Source organism: Microcebus murinus, chromosome 10 (assembly GCF_040939455.1).
Source record: "Microcebus murinus isolate Inina chromosome 10, M.murinus_Inina_mat1.0, whole genome shotgun sequence".
Classification (NCBI taxonomy): Eukaryota; Metazoa; Chordata; class Mammalia; order Primates; family Cheirogaleidae; genus Microcebus; species Microcebus murinus.
In genome coordinates this window covers 15,269,999-15,286,396 of record NC_134113.1, presented here as the reverse complement: position 1 = coordinate 15,286,396, position 16,398 = coordinate 15,269,999, and the positions used below count along the sequence as shown (strand labels likewise).

The 16,398-nt window shown below is 38.9% G+C and overlaps 2 protein-coding genes across 3 annotated transcripts in view; one reads left to right on the top strand and one right to left on the bottom strand.

The window, feature by feature from the left end:
* Positions 1-16,398, bottom strand: part of CRY1 (cryptochrome circadian regulator 1) — a 79,165-nt gene that overhangs the window by 36,273 nt on the left and 26,494 nt on the right. The gene's annotated exons all lie outside the window — the stretch shown is intronic.
* LOC105875622 (dynein light chain 1, cytoplasmic) lies at positions 11,894-12,333 on the top strand. The gene has a single exon (XM_012772780.3). It carries the CDS (start codon positions 11,997-11,999, stop codon positions 12,264-12,266), a length of 270 nt encoding a protein of 89 aa, XP_012628234.1. The 5' UTR covers positions 11,894-11,996; the 3' UTR covers positions 12,267-12,333.

Genomic DNA, 16,398 nt, shown 5'->3' with positions numbered 1-16,398 from the left:
GGTACCCTCCAATCACTGTGACAACCAAAAATGCCTCTATAAATTTTTCCTAAGATGCCTTCTAAGGAGTGATACTGTTCATTACTTCTATTATATAATTTAATTCATGGACTTATGAGAGATAAAAAGATAAATGAGATGAGGTTCCAATACTCATGGAGCTTAAAATCTAGAAAAGGAACTTGAATATGTACATGATGTACATATATACAACAGAATCTGCTGTGGTAGAATACAAAGTATATTACAAGATAAAAATGGATATCATTAATATGCTAAACTCAGGAAGGAGAAATGATTTCTAAATTTTTTCCTTTTTTTTGATATGGAGAGAGATTTAGGAAAAAATTTCAAGGATGTGGTGATGGCAGTGAAGGACCTTGAAGTATTAATATGATGTTAATAGCTAGAGATAGGGAAGGAGAATTATTGTGCACTGGACTGTATTAAGTTTATTCACTACTTTCCAGTGCCCAGACAATTCCTGATGTATAACAAGAGTTCAATAAATATCTATCTAATGATGACCAAATAAATAAATTAGTGAAGGAAGGAAAAAGGGATTTTAAAGACTTAATAGTCAATGGAGAAGAAATACAAAAGGGAAAGAATATTCTCTGAATATCTATTGTGCTGGGTACCTTATATATGTTATATACCCAACAACTTTACAAGGTTCCCTCATTTTTAAAATGATGGAATCTGACGTTTTACAAGCTCAGCTAACCAATGAAGTAAAAAATTTAATCTGGATAAGTCTCCAAACCTGTGCTCTTTGCATTATATAATGCTACTTTCCTACAGAATATGTATTAATAATAATCTAAAATGTTTTAGGAAAAATAACCTGACAGCTTTAAGAACATAAAGACTATAGAATACACTACAGTTTTTGTCCTCAAGATGGGAGATATGTGTCAATTAAGACAGAAGAGGTTAGGTTACACTGTGGTAACAAACTACTATCAAATCTCCACATTTTTTTTTTTTTTTTTGAGACAGAGTCTCACATTGTTGCCCAGGCTAGAGTGAGTACCGTGGCATCAGCCTAGCTCATAGCAACCTCAAACTCCTGGGCTCAAGCAATCCTACTGCCTCAGCCTCCCGAGTGGCTGGGGCTACAGGCATGTGCCACCATGCCTGGCTAATTTTTTCTATATATATGTTAGTTCTTTCTATTTATAGTAAGACAGGGTCTCACTCTTGCTCAGGCTGGTTTCGAACTCCTGACCTTGAGCAATCCGCCCGCGTCGGCCTACTAGAGTGCTAGGATTACAGGCATGAGCCACCGCGCTCGGCCCAAATCTCCACATCTTAACCAAAGTTTATTTCTTACTCATGCTATATATTAATATCTATTGCAGATCAGCTAAGGCATTTCTATATACATTTAATTGGTCAAAGCAGGTCACATTGCCAAGTCAGACTTCAAGAAGGCAGGAAAGCATAAACTTCCTGCAGGAAGGGACAATGAATAATGGTGAACATTAATAATACCTACCATAATATCTAAACACTGATATTTACATACCATGTAGTGAATTTTATTATGAAGGGTGTGTTGTGGCAGCACATAAGAAACCAACTGTGTGTGGGCCTGGGAGGGAGGATGTAAGGAAGAAAAGATTTTAGTAGAGTTTGGAATTAATAAGTGTTGATCAAAAGGATAAAGCAGGAAAGGGCAATCGAAGCAGAGAAAACAGTATGTATGCTTTAGCCAAGGAAATTCATAAGAGCTGGGGGATGAGGGTAACTGGAGAAACAACTACAAGTGTAAAATATTACACTTTCTATACTAAGATGTATATTCTCCCCAACCCAAGTTTTAACATTTCAAACTATATTCAAAAATCAATGTCAAAAACCCGTTATCAACTTCTGTTGTTGACAATATGTTGGATTAAGATACGCAAACAGAAATAACTAACAACAAACTGACAAATAACAACAAAAGAAAAAACTTCTTAAAATAATTCACTGGGCAGCACAAAAAGTAAGAAGGTATAAAAGGTAAGCAGGGTGTTTTATTTTTTTTTAAGGTAAGCAGGGTGTTTTATTTTTTTTTAAGTCAGCTTTAGTCCGGAGGATTTCTATAGAGCCCTGGAAACCTTGAGTTTAATCCAGGTCGAGAAGGACAAGAGACAAAGCCCTAAGGCCTTCCCAAAGTAAGCAAGCTGATAATAGACCCTCCATATAAAGCCTGAGCCTCCAAAAGCTTCACCACAATTCAAGTGTAAATAAGACATAAATCTGAAATTAAAGAATATGATAACAGGGCCTGGACCGTGGCTCACGCCTGTAATTCCAAAACTCTGGGAAGCCGAAGTGGGCAGATCGTCTGTGCTCAGGAGTTCCAGACCAGTCTGAGCAAGTGTTAGACCCCGTCTCTACCAAAAACAGAAAAAATTAGCCAGGCATGGTGGCACATGCCTGTAGTCCCAGCTACTCAGGAGGCTGAGGCAGGAGGATGGCTTGAGCCCAGGAGCTTGAGCTTGCTGTGAGCTAGGCTGACTCCAGGGCACTGTAGCTGGGGTAACAGAGTGAGACTCTTTGTCTCAAAAAAAAAAAAAGATAACAAGGAAACTTGCCTGTCTCTACCCAGTCTGGGATGATAGGGAAAAAAAATCTCCCCCTGAATGGAAAAGGAAAAATAGTAACTTTACAGTAGAGAAAGAAACCTGGAAAACACTACCTTAATCACATGATCAGAGCAAACATTACCAGCAATAATTCAATTATGTTGATATTGTGTATACTCTCTGATGTGATGAGAAGGCCATTTTATCTCTTTGGTATTTTCCCCCAAAACCCATAACTTCAGACTAATCATGAAAAAAAAAATCAAACAAATCCAAATTGAGGGCCGTTATATAAAATATCTGACCAATACTCAAAACCATAAAGGTCATAAAAACCAAGGAAAGCCTGAGAAGCTGTCACATACGAGACAAAGTAGTGTTTTGGATGTGATCCTGGAATAGAAAAACATTAGTGGAAATCTGAAATATAGTCTGGAGTTTAGTTAGTACTGTGAACTAAAATAAAATTTTAGGCCGGGCGTGGTGGCTCACGTCTGTAATCCTAGCTCTCTGGGAGGCTGAGGCGGGCAGATTGCTCAAGGTCAGGAGTTCGAAACCAGCCTGAGCAAGAGCGAGACCCCGTCTCTACTATAAACAGAAAGAAATTAATTGGCCAACTAATATATATAGAAGAAATTAGCCGGGCATGGTGGTGCATGCCTGTAGTCCCAGCTACTTGGGAGGCTGAGGCAGCAGAATCGCTTGAGCCCAGGAGTTTGAGGTTCCTGTGAGCTAGGCTGACGCCATGGCACTCACTCTAGCCTGGGTAACAAAGTGAGACTCTGTCTCAAAAAAAAAAAAAATAAAAAAAATAAATAAATAAAATAAAATAAAATAAAATAAAATAAAATAAAATAAAATTTTAAGTCACTCCCCCACCAGCTGACTGAGTGAACCCCCTCGTAGCCAAAGGAACATCCTAAAACTAAATTGTCAGCCAAGAGGAGGTCAGACATGCCTCATCATGCCCTCCCTCCCTTCTTGGAGACATTCTATGTAGCCCATTAACAGGCCTAAGGGTATGTAAGACAAACCTGCAGGTCCTCAATTTACACAACAAATCTGTCTGGTGGCTTATCTCAAATAAACAGCTCCTTTTTTTTTTTTTTTGAGACAGAGTCTTGCTTTGTTGCACAGGCTAGAGTGAGTGCCATGGTATCAGCCTAGCTAACAGCAACCTCAAACTCCTGGGCTCAAGCCAACCTCCTGCCTCAGCCTCCCGAGTAGCTGGGACTACAGGCATGCACCACCATGCCCGGCTAATTTTTTTCTATATATATTAGTTGGCCAATTAATTTCTTTCTATTTATAGTAGAGACAGGGTCTTGCTCTTGCTCAGGCTGGTTTCGAATTCCTGACCTTGAGCAATCTGCTGGCATAGGCCTCCCACAGTGCTAGGATTACAGGTGTGACCACCGCACCTGGCCTAAACAGCTCCTTATGTTGAAACATTCCAAGCCTTTAGACAAAGCTTCATGTCTTTAACCAATTACAAGCCAAAGAATCTTGAAACCCACCTATAACCATAAGCTGCACCCCCCTTCAAGATGGCCCACCTTTTTTGGCCAAACCAATGTATGCCTCCCACGTATTGATTTATGACTTTACCTGTAACCTGTCTCCCTGAAATGTATAAAACCAAACTGTAACCCAGCCACAGTGAGTCCACTTGATCAAGGCTTCTTCGGTGTGGCTCGGGTCATGGTCCTCAAATATGGCTCAGAGTAAATCTCTTTAAAATTGTTTTACAGAGTTTGTTTTTTTTCCCCTTGACAGTATGATGGATTCTTAGTTTTGATAAAAGTACTATGGTAATTTAAGATGTTAAAATTAGGGGAAACTGGATACAGAGTACACAAGAGTTCTCTGTATTGTTGCACATTTTCTATAAATCCAAAATTATTCAAAAAATTGTTATCAAAAAATCCCCTCCCATGAATAATCTCAATGCAAATTCATGGAACTTCTGTGGTCCCAAACATAATCTGGTCCCAAGCATAACCTTGCACTTAAAGTATGGTTCCAGGTTCACTGTGACTTGAGATAACTATTAAAAGAAATCACATACACACACACACAAAATCATGAATCCTCTCTGCATTCTCAACCTCAAAATCCATGCTTCAATGATTTTCTACAAAAAAAGTTCCACTAAAAATTAATCCGTAATTACAAAACACGTAAAGAAAATTTTAAACTGAGTTGCAGAATGAGAGTTGCGAAAATGACCAAGAACTTTCCAGAACTGCTGAAAGATACCAATTCAAGAAGCTCATGGGCCGGGCGCGGTGGCTCACGCCTGTAATCCTAGCACTCTGGGAGGCCGAGGTGGGCGGATTGCTCAAGGTCAGGAGTTCAAAACCAGCCTGAGCGAGACCCTGTCTCTACCATAAAAATAGAAAGAAATTAATTGGCCAACTAATATATATAATATAAAAATCAGCTGGGCATGGTGGCTCGTGCCTGTAGTCCCAGTTACTCGGGAGGCTGAGGCAGGAGGATCGCTTGAGCCCAGGAGATTGAGGTTGCTGTGAGCTAGGCTGACACCACGGCACTCATTCTAGCCTAGGCAAGAAAGCGAGACTCTGTCTCAAAAAAAAAACAAAACAAGAAGCTCATGAATCCCAAGCAAGGTAATAAAGAGAAAAATACAGGGCAGAGGGTGTGGAGTGGGATAGGGTGGACAAGGGAGAAGTAAAGACAGAAATAAAGAACAGAAAGAAATGGGCAGAGATAGAGAGGGGGAGGAGGGAGGGTGGTTAGAGATCCACACCTATTACATTGAAACTATATAAAACCAAAGACAAAATATAATCTTTAATATAAAGCAAATAGATAACATTATACCTAAAAAGTAGAGTATACATATTCAAATACACATGGAATATTTATGAAAAATGACCCTGTACTAGATCACAACACTGTATTCAACAAATTTTAAATTGGTATCATTCATATATTTTGAAATTAAAAAATACTTCTTTAAACAATTTGTGGAACCAAGAATATCATAATTAACATTACAAAATACCTAGAACGGGGCCAGGCATGGTGGCTCATGCCTGTAGATCCTAGCATTTGGGGAGGCCAAGGTGGGAAGATCACTTGAACCCAGGAGTTCAAGATCAACCTGGGCAGTAGTGATATCCCGACACAAAAAAGAAAGAAAAAAAGAAAGAAAGAAAGAAAAAACCTAGAATTGAATGATAATGAAAAAATTACATCTAAAACTTGTAAACTGCAACTAAAGTAGTACTTAGAAGATGTATAGGCTTAAGTGTTTATTATAAAAGAAGACTTGAAACTAAGAAAAACAGTAAACTAAATCCTTAAAAAGTGTAAAGAAGAAAATGATAAAGAGCAGAAATCAATGAAAATAGAACACAAATTCATAATGGAAACAAGTAAGCCAAAAATTATTATATTAACAGACAATAATAAAATCTTCTGACAATAATTAAGGAAAAAATGTGAGAGGGTAAAATAAACAATATTAAGAATAAAAAGGGATGATACCTGAAGACTGGACAAAAAAAAAAAAAAGAATAAAAAGGGGGACATAATCTCAAATATGGCAGGATTAAACATAAAAATAAGATAATATGAACAATTTTATACAAAATTTTGAAAACTTAGATGAAATGAATAAATGTCTTACTAAAATTGACTCATGAAGAAATTTAAAACTTATTGGCTGGGCAGGATGGCTCATGCCTGTAATCCTAGCACTTTGGGCTAGGAAGGAAGATTGCCTGAGGTCAGGAGTTTGAGACCAGCCTGAGCAAGAGCAAGACCCCAGCTCTACTAAAAATGGAAAAATTAGCCAGGCATGGTGGCATGCACCTGTAATCCCAGCTACTTGGGAGGCTGATGCAGAGGAAATCGCTTGAGCCCAGAAGTTTGAGGTTGCTGTAAGCTAGGCTGATGCCACAAGCACTCTAGCCCAGGTTATCAAAATGGACTCAAGTGCAAAAAAAGAAGATAAATGGTCCTGAGAGTTATTAAAGAAACTGAATCCATAGTTAAAAATCTTACAAGGAAAACACAAGAGCCAGTCAGCTTTATAGATGAAATGTACCAGTCAAGGAACAGATAATTCTAATTTTACAGAGGATTCTATGTCATACAGTAGATAGTCAAAGAAGAAACATTCAATTTATTTTATGACATTAGATTTACCCTGACACCAAAATTAGACAAAGACAGTAAGTACAAAAGGAAAACTACAAACTAATTTCGCTCACAAGTATATTATACTAGCAAACTAAATCCTGCAAGCTATAAAAAATATCATATATTATTTTCAAGTTGGGCTTATCCTCAGAAACTTAAATAGTTTAATATTTAAAAATTGGGCCGGGTGCGGTGGCTCACGCCTGTAATCCTAGCACTCTGGGAGGCCGAGGCGGGTGGATTGCTCAAGGTCAGGAGTTCAAAACCAGCCTGAGCGAGACCCCGTCTCTACCATAAAAATAGAAAGAAATTAATTGGCCAACTAATATATATAATATAAAAATCAGCCGGGCATGGTGGCGCATGCCTGTAGTCCCAGCTACTCGGGAGGCTGAGGCAGGAGGATCGCTTGAGCCCAGGAGTTTGAGGTTGCTGTGAGCTAGGCTGACACCACGGCACTCACTCTAGCCTAGGCAAGAAAGCGAGACTCTGTCTCAAAAAAAAAAAAAAAATTGATTACTATAATTCACCTCATTCATGGAATAAAAATTATATGACCAATTCAACAAATACAGAAAGAGTAGCAAGAAAAACTCAATTTCCATTTAATCTCAACAAACTAGGACTTGAAAGTAACTTCCTTAATCAGAAAAAGGATGGGTAAATAAAAATGCTATTAATATAAACAAAAGTACTTATAGGAAACATTATAATTTAATGGTGAAATGTTGAAAGCACTTCTTTACCTTGGGAAAAAGACAAGGATGCCTGCTATGACTGCTTCTCTATTCAATCTGGTACTAGAGGGCCTAACCACTATAGTACAAGTTGAGCATCCTGAATCTGAAATGCTTCAAAATCCAAAATGTTTTGAGGGCTAATATGATGCTCAAAGGAGATGCTCACTGAAGCATTTCTGATTTTGGATTTTTGGATTTGGGATGTAAGTAATTTAATGCCAATATTCCAAAATCTGAAAGAAAATCCGAAATCCAAAAACACTCTGCTTTCAAGCATTTCAGATAAGGGATACTCAACCTGTAACAGAAGAAAAGTAATAAAATATGGGAAGATGGGAAAGGAAGAAACAAAATCATGATTATTTACATATGACAGGTGTTTTGATACTATCAATATAGAGAAAAATAAGTACACAGAATTAGTAAAACTTTTTCAAAGATTTAAAACCACTCAGTTTCTGGAATCAATTTACACTAATATAGTGCATGTAACTTATTCCTCCCTAATCTCAAAAAATCACACAGAGCTATTTATAACCTAGAAATCTTATTATTCCTTGCCTAATTTTAGAAACCACTGCATTGTGACTCCACCAGGTTAGGCTAAAGCAAGTAGGAGATAGACTTCTAGGCTTTAAAGGATTTACACACAACTAAAATAACATCTGTCTAACATGTTCAAAAGCATGCTGTCTCAGATCTACGTGTAATACTTTTTTGTAGTCTAACAGTTGTATTTGAAATTTCTGTCCTTCATAAAAAGACTAATAATGCTGAAAAATTATTCTACTTTTTTTGATCTATGACCTAGCACATGTAACTATTCAGGTCTATCTGAAGTATGGCCAATGGTCAAGATCTTTCCCATATTGACGTGAATCCAAAAAATGAAAGTCACTTATGCAATCTATCCACCCATCTATTAAAAATATACTGAGAGCTTACGTGTCAGAGATTGTTGTAGTCCCTGGGGATAGAGGACAGAACAAAATTAAGTGCCCGGTGTCATAAAGTTTGCATGTTAGATGATAATGATGATGATAATGATGAAAACAGCTACAAACATTTAGAAAGTGTATATCAAGACACTGTTCTAAGCACTTTACATGTATACACTCTACAACCCTTTGATATAGGTACCTCTTCCATTTCCAAATGAGGATATTAAGGCATATAAAGGTTATATACTAATATTAATAATTTTTCCAAGGATACATCAATAGTAAAGTGGTAAAGCCAGGATTTTTAAACCCACTTAACTTGGCTCCAAATTCCAAGATCTTGAACCACTATACTATATTTCAGCAGTGATATTTTCTGTGGAGAAAACTAAAACCGGATAGAAGTATATTTGGAGGGGGGTATAATTTTACAAAGAGTGGTCACTGAAGGATTTCTTGATATCCTGCCGCCTGTTCAACACCTCCCTTTGAAGGTAACGTACCTCAGACCATCTCTTCACACAGTCTCCCAATCTCAGTTAATAATCATTCTGCCCTGGCCGGGCGCGGTGGCTCACGCCTGTAATCCTAGCTCTTGGGAGGCCCAGGCAGGCGGATTGCTCAAGGTCAGGAGTTCAAAACCAGCCTGAGCAAGAGCGAGACCCCGTCTCTACTATAAATAGAAACAAATTAATTGGCCAACTGATATATATATATATAAAAAATTAGCCGGGCATGGTGGCACATGCCTGTAGTCTCAGCTACTCGGGAGGCTGAGGCAGAAGGATCGCTCGAGCCCAGGAGTTTGAGGTTGCTGTGAGCTAGGCTGACACCACGGCACTCACTCTAGCCTGGACAACAAAGCGAGACTCTGTCTCAAAAAAAAAAAAAAAAAAATAATAATCATTCTGCCCTTCGAGTTAATTAGGCCAAAGTCTCACCTGTTTGGTCAGACTAGAATAGGCTTATGCTGCAGTAACAAACAACCGCCCCAATCAGTGGCTTGACAAAAGTTTTTATCTTGCTCATGCTAAGTTCACTGCACCTCCAGGTGGTTATCGTAGAAATGGTGACTTTACCATCCCAGTTACTTTGACCCTGTGGCTCTATAATTTCAACACAAGGCCTCCATCACAGCAGGAGAAGAACTAGGAAACATATAGGGGCTTTACACACTGCCTAAGCCAAGTATTTCCTCACATAATTCCTTGGCCAGAACTAGTTACATAGCCTCATCAGGTTGCAAAGGGAGCTGAGAAATGAAATATCTCATAGCCTAGGCAAGAAAGGTCAAATTAACGAAATGGATATTGGTGACATTACTATATCATCCTTGACCCCTCTTTCTTTCATAGCACACATCTAAAACTAAGACAAATCTTACAAGATGTATGTTCAAAATACATCCAGAATCTGACTATTTACTTCTCATTGCCTTTACCTCTACACTCAGGTTTAATCCTCCATCATTTCTCACCTAGATGACTGCACTGGCCTTTCATCTGTCTGACTTGTCCCCACTGCCCTCTTGTCTAGTCTTCACCCAGATACCAAGTGGTCAAGTCATCTCTCTGAATAAACCCTCCAATTGCAATGATTTCCCAACCCATTCAAAGTTTAATTTAAAAAAAAAAAGAGTCCTTAAAATGGCCTTCTATGTCTTACAGAATGAACCTGAACAACCACTACTCCTCTGACTCCAACTCCTACTACTCTACCTTTCACTCACTTTGTTTCAGCCACATATCCTCCCTTGGATCCTTTCAATGTGCTAGAAATACTCCTACCCAAGTACCTTCGCACCGGATGTGCTTTCCACCTAGAACACATTTCCCTCATATACCTACACAGGTCAATTCCTCACTGTCTTCAGGTCTTTGCTCAAATGTCATCTTTGAAGTGAGGCTCTCACTGACCCATTTAAAATTGGCTTCACACACCACTTTTGGCCCCTAGCATTGCCCAACTCACATCCTTGCTATATTTTTCTCTTTAACATGTGCCATCATCTTACATACTATATATTTTACTAATGTATTAGTGATTTGTTTCCCACCCTCACCCAGATTTAAGTGCCATGACAGGTTTCTGCCTTGTTTGTTCACTATATCAATAAAATAAACATATATTTTATATGAATGAATGAAGATTACATGTGAGTAGGCCGGGCGCTGTGGCTCACGCCTGTAATCCTAGCTCTTGGGAGGCAGAGGCGGGCGGATTGCTCAAGGTCAGGAGTTCAAAACCAGCCTGAGCAAGAGCGAGACCCCGTCTCTACTATAAATAGAAAGAAATTAATTGGCCAACTGATATATATATAAAAAATTAGCCGGGCATGGTGGCACATGCCTGTAGTCCCAGCTACCCGGGAGGCTGAGGCAGAAGGATCACTCGAGCCCAGGAGTTTGAGGTTGCTGTGAGCTAGGACGCCACGGCACTCACTCTAGCCTGGGCAACAAAGCGAGACTCTGTCTCAAAAAAAAAAAAAAAAAAAAAAAAGATTACATGTGAGTAGAGAGACACCTAAGGGAGTAAACAACCTACCCATATATGAAAAAAGAGAATATCACATAAAGGACAAAGACTCAGACACATGTGACCTTGTGTTTGAGGAAAAAAAAAAAATAGACCAATATGCCAAGAGTTCAAACAGTGAGGGGGAATAAGAATAAGAAAATGATGTTAGAATTCTACTAGGAGTCAAATCACATGTGACCATGCAAATCATCATAGGGACTTTAATTTTTACTCTGAATGAGTTGAAAACTCATTGAAAAGTTTTGAGCAGAGGTCAGGACATGATATGAATTAGCTTTTTGAAACAATTACTTGGGATGCTGGGTACAAAATGGGTATCAAGCAAAGGGAACAAATAGAAAAATCACCTGGAGGCTACTGCAATTCTCTGCAAGGGATATGATGATGGCATGGACATGAGTGGTAATAGTGAAAATGATAAGAGAGGTTGGAATCTGGATAGAAATTCAAGAGGAGGCCAGGCACAGTGGCTCATGCCTGTAATCCTAGCACTCTGGGAGGCCGAGGCAGGTGGACAGCTCAAGGTCAGGAGTTCGAAACCACCCTGAGCAAGAGTGAGACCCCGTCTCTACTAAAAATAGAAAAAAAATTAATTGGCCAACTAAAAATATATAGAAAAAATTAGCTGGGCATGGTGGCACATGCCTGTAGTCCCAGCTACTCAAGAGGCTGAGGCAGAAGGATCACTTGAGCCCAGGAGTTTGAGGTTGCTGTGAGCTAGGCTGACACCATGGCACTCTAGCCCAGGCAACAGAATGAGACTCTGTCTCAAAAAAAAAAAAAAAAAAAAAAAAAAGGAAAAGGAAAAAAAAAGAAAAAAAAAAAAAAGAAATTCAAGAGGAAATATAACAAGGGAAGTAGGGTTACTAAGTCTAGAACCCAAGGTAGAAATCTGTACTTAAGATATAAAATTGGGAGATGCGCCACGGCTTCGGTGTCTACCGCAGCTGTTTCTGGGCTTGAGCTGTGCTAGCACCTCCCCCAGGAGACCGTTGCAGTCGGCTAGCCCCTTCTCCTCGGTAAACATGTGCGACCGAAAGGCCGTGATCAAAAATGCGGACATGTCGGAGGAGATGCAACAGGACTCGGTGGAGTGCGCTACTCAGGCGTTGGAGAAATATAACATAGAAAAGGACATTGCGGCCCATATCAAGAAGGAGTTTGACAAGAAGTACAATCCCACCTGGCATTGCATTGTGGGGAGGAACTTCGGTAGTTATGTGACACATGAAACCAAGCACTTCATCTACTTCTACCTGGGCCAAGTGGCCATTCTTCTGTTCAAATCTGGTTAAAAGCATGGACTGTGCCACACACCCAGTGATCCATCCAAAAAACAAGGACTGTAGCCTAAATTCCAAATACCAGAGACTGAAATTTTCAGCCTTGTGAAGGGAACACCTTGATCTTTGAACCTTTATTGTGTTTTGTACAGGGCATTCATTCTCTGTACTAGTTTGTTGTGGTTATAAAATAATTAGCAAAACAAAAAAAATATATATATAAAATTGGGAATCATTAGCACATAGATGGTAACCATAGATTAGATCAAAGAAAAGAAGGGGTGATGGAGGAAAAAAACATTTACTTTGAATAAACAGAAGGAATGATAGAGGGACAGAAAGAAGGCTGGAGAGAGAGAAGAGAAAAGGAAATGAAAGATGGAATAGTCTATATAGACAGTAGCAAAGGATAGATGTATATATTCCTAGAAGGAAAAATGGATGGATTGACTGATGAAAGAAATGGAGCAAGGAAGAACAGATAAACAAGATAAAGATGTAATGACACATGGGAAAGAGAAATACACAAGACACAGAGAAGGACATATGGGACAGAAAAACAAGATGGGATAGAAAATCAAGAATGGACAAAGAGAGATGGAAGATGGTTAAGAGGGTGAAAAAGAAGGAGAGAAGAATCATGCCAGTGAGATGATGGAATAGGAAGCCCTGGACTCTCTGTTTGCCCACAGACACGACTGATTCAACACCAATACACACATCTCTTTGTGAGAAATCCACAAACTAGTTGAGAAGCTCCTGCATCCTGGGCAAGTGTGAAACCAGGCACAATGAAACTGGTAGGAGAAACCCTCTCATCGTAATCCCCATTCCTGGCAGAGCCATATAATATGGAAACTCCTACCTTTTCCCTGAAGAGGATCCATCCAGTGCACCATCTTGTTCAGGTGCTGCCCATGGGACTAGCATCTATTCACCTGTCCCATAGTGCTAAAGGGACCTAGTATATGCTAGACCCCTAGATGCAACAGAGAACTAAGGTGGTGGTTTGAACTAGTATGCTGGCACTTGCCACAGTTCTTTTCCCCAGCTCAATGCAGAGCAAACAGGCAGGAAAGAATCCCTAGCTTCCAGCTTCTCCCTGCAAAGGGAAAAATTTGGGCCATACATCCAGTGTTTCAACTCTTCTGAATGCTTTAAGGAACTAGCTTCTGTTTCTGCTATCTTGGAGTGCTAATGGGACTTGCCTTATTCAAGACACCTGCAGGCCACTGAGAACAAAGAAGGTGGTTTGAACTAGCATGCAAACACTTGTCATAGCTCCTCAACCCAGCCCAGGGCAGAGCAAGTGGACAAAAAACTCCAGTTCCCATATTCTCTCTGGGGAGAGAAAGAGTTGGACTACATATCTGACATTCCAACTTCTTCAGATGCTACATTAAGGATTGGCTTCTGTCTCACCTGTGTCAGAGTGCTGTTGGGACGCAACATACTGTAGACATGTGAGGACACTAAGAAAAAAGATGGCAGTTTACAATAGTACAAAGGTATGAGAGGCCCATAGAAGTTCTGGTCAGGTTGAATGGTTAAAGTCTTCTCCTATACCAGGCCAGTCCATGAAGACTGGGAGAGATGAAGAGGTAGAGAGGTGGTAGCTTTTTCTAACGCACAGATTCCAACACAAAGAGTCAAGGAAAATGAAGAAAGAAGGAAACATAATCCAAACAGAGCAACAGGATAAACCCTCCAAAACCAAGCCTAACTAAAACAGAGATATATAAATTACCTGACAGAGAATTTTAAAAAACATTATAAAAGTGCTCAACAAGTTCAGAAGAACAATACACGAGCAAAGTGATAATTCCAACAAAGACATATAAAATTGGCAAAAGAACCAAACAGAAATCTTGGAGCTGAACAATACAATATAATAACTGAACTGAAAAATTCAATAGAGGGGTTCAACAGCAGATTAGAGTAAGCAGAAGAAAGAAGCAGCAAACTCACAGACAAGTAATTTTAATTATCCAGTAGGAAGAACTTCAAGAAAATTTAAGGGACTTAGGGGACACTATAAAATGGACCAATACATGCATTATGGGAGTTTCAGAAGTAGGAGAGACAGAGGAAGGACAAGAAAACTTACTCAAAGAATAGCTGAAAACGTCTCAAACCTGGGGAAGGAAATGGACATTCAGCTCCAAGAAGCCTAGATGACTCTAGTAAGTTGAACTTAAAGATGTCCACACCAAGACACACTGTAATCAAATTGTCAAAAGTTAAAGACAGGCCAGGCACAGTGGCTTACACCTGTAATCCGGGCATCTAGAAGGCCAAGGCGGGAGGACTGCTTGAGCTCGACAGTTCAAGACTAGCCTGAACAAGAGTTAGACCCCATCTCTACTAAAAACAGCAATATTAGCCGGGTGGCGTGATGCATGCCTGTAGTCCCAGCTACTCAGGAGGCTGGAGCAGGATGATCGCTTAAGCCTAGGAGTTTGAGGTTGCACTGACTGAACTATAATGATGACACTCCACTACATCCAGGGCAAGGGAGTGAGACTTTTCTCAAAAAAAAAAAAAAAAAAATTTTTTTAAGCAGTAAAAGCAAAGCAATTTATCATGTACAAGAGAACTTCTATAAGACTATTAGGAGGTTTCTCAGCAAAAACCTTACAACCCAGAAGGGAATGGGATAATATTCAAAGTACTGAACGACAACAATAAAAAAACCTTGAAATGATAAAAGTTCTTCAACCTGAAATAAAAAGATCCTAAATAACAACACAATAGCATAAGAAAGTATAAAACTCACCAAAAAAGGTAATTATATGGATAAATACAGAGCATATTACTATAATGGTGGTGAGTAAATGACTTTTAATTCTAGTATAAAAGTTAAAAACAAAAGTACTAAAAATAACCACAACTAAAAATATGTCAATGGATACACAACATAAAGAAATATAAAACTGTGACACCAATAACATAAAGTATGTGGGAGGGATAAGCAAAAGCATAGTTTGTATGTGATTGAAGTTAACTTGTTACCAGCTTAAAATAGGCTGTTACAGTTATAAGATGTTTTACATAAGTCCCATGGTAACCACAAAGAAACTACGAATAAACTAATAACTTGGTTAAAAAATGGTCTAAGGGGATAGGCACAGTGGCTCATGCCTGTAATCCCAACATTGTGGGAGGCCTACTGGGAGGATCGCTTGAGGTCAGGACTTCAAGACCAGCCTGGACAACACAGTGAGACCTTGTTTCTACAAATATTTAAAAAATTAGCTGGGTGTGATGGCACATGCCTATAGTCCCTGATACTTATATCAGTAGAAGCCTGAGGTAGGAGAATCTCTTGAGCCTAGGAGTTTGAGGTTGCTGTGAGCTATGATGACACCACTGCATTCTAGCATGGTTGACAGAGCAAGATCCCAACTCTTACAAAACAAAACAAAAAACAAATAAAAAACCCAATAAGGACAGCTACTATCAAAAAACCAAAAGACAAATGTTGGCAAGAATGTGGGAAACTGGAATCCTAGTATACTCTTGGTGGTAATGCAAAATGGTGTCACCACCATGGAAAATAGCATTGAGTCTCCTCAAAAATTAAAAATAGAACTGTACCACATTATTCAGCAACCCACCTCTAGGTGAACTGAAATCAGGATATCAAAGCAATATTAGCACTCCCATGTTCATTGCAGCACTATTCAAAATTGCCAAGAGGTAGAAATAATCTAAATGTCCATTGATAGAAGAATGAATAAAAAATGTGATGTATTCCCATGTGGGATGCTTCCAGTAGGGGTAATTGAAAAATAAATTTAAATATAAACATTTTTTTTAAAAAAAAAAAGAAAAAATGTGATGTATATGTATACAAACACACACTGGTATGTACGCACACACACACACACACATACACATATACACGGGAATATTGTTCAGCCTTTATTTTATTTATTTATTTATTTCAGCATATTATGGGAGTACAAATGTTAAGGTTACATATATTGCCCTTGTCTATTCAGCCTTTAAAAAAGAAATCCTTCAATATGTAACAACATGCATGAACCTTGAGACCATTAAGCTAAATGAAATAAGCTAGTCAAAGAAGGCCAAATACTACATGATTTCATTTATATGAGGAACTAAAAGGGTCAAACTCACA

Coding starts and splice junctions, on each gene's coding strand:
- LOC105875622 (XM_012772780.3), top strand. CDS start 11,997: ATGTGCGACCGAAAGGCCGTGATCAAAAATGCGGACATGTCGGAGGAG.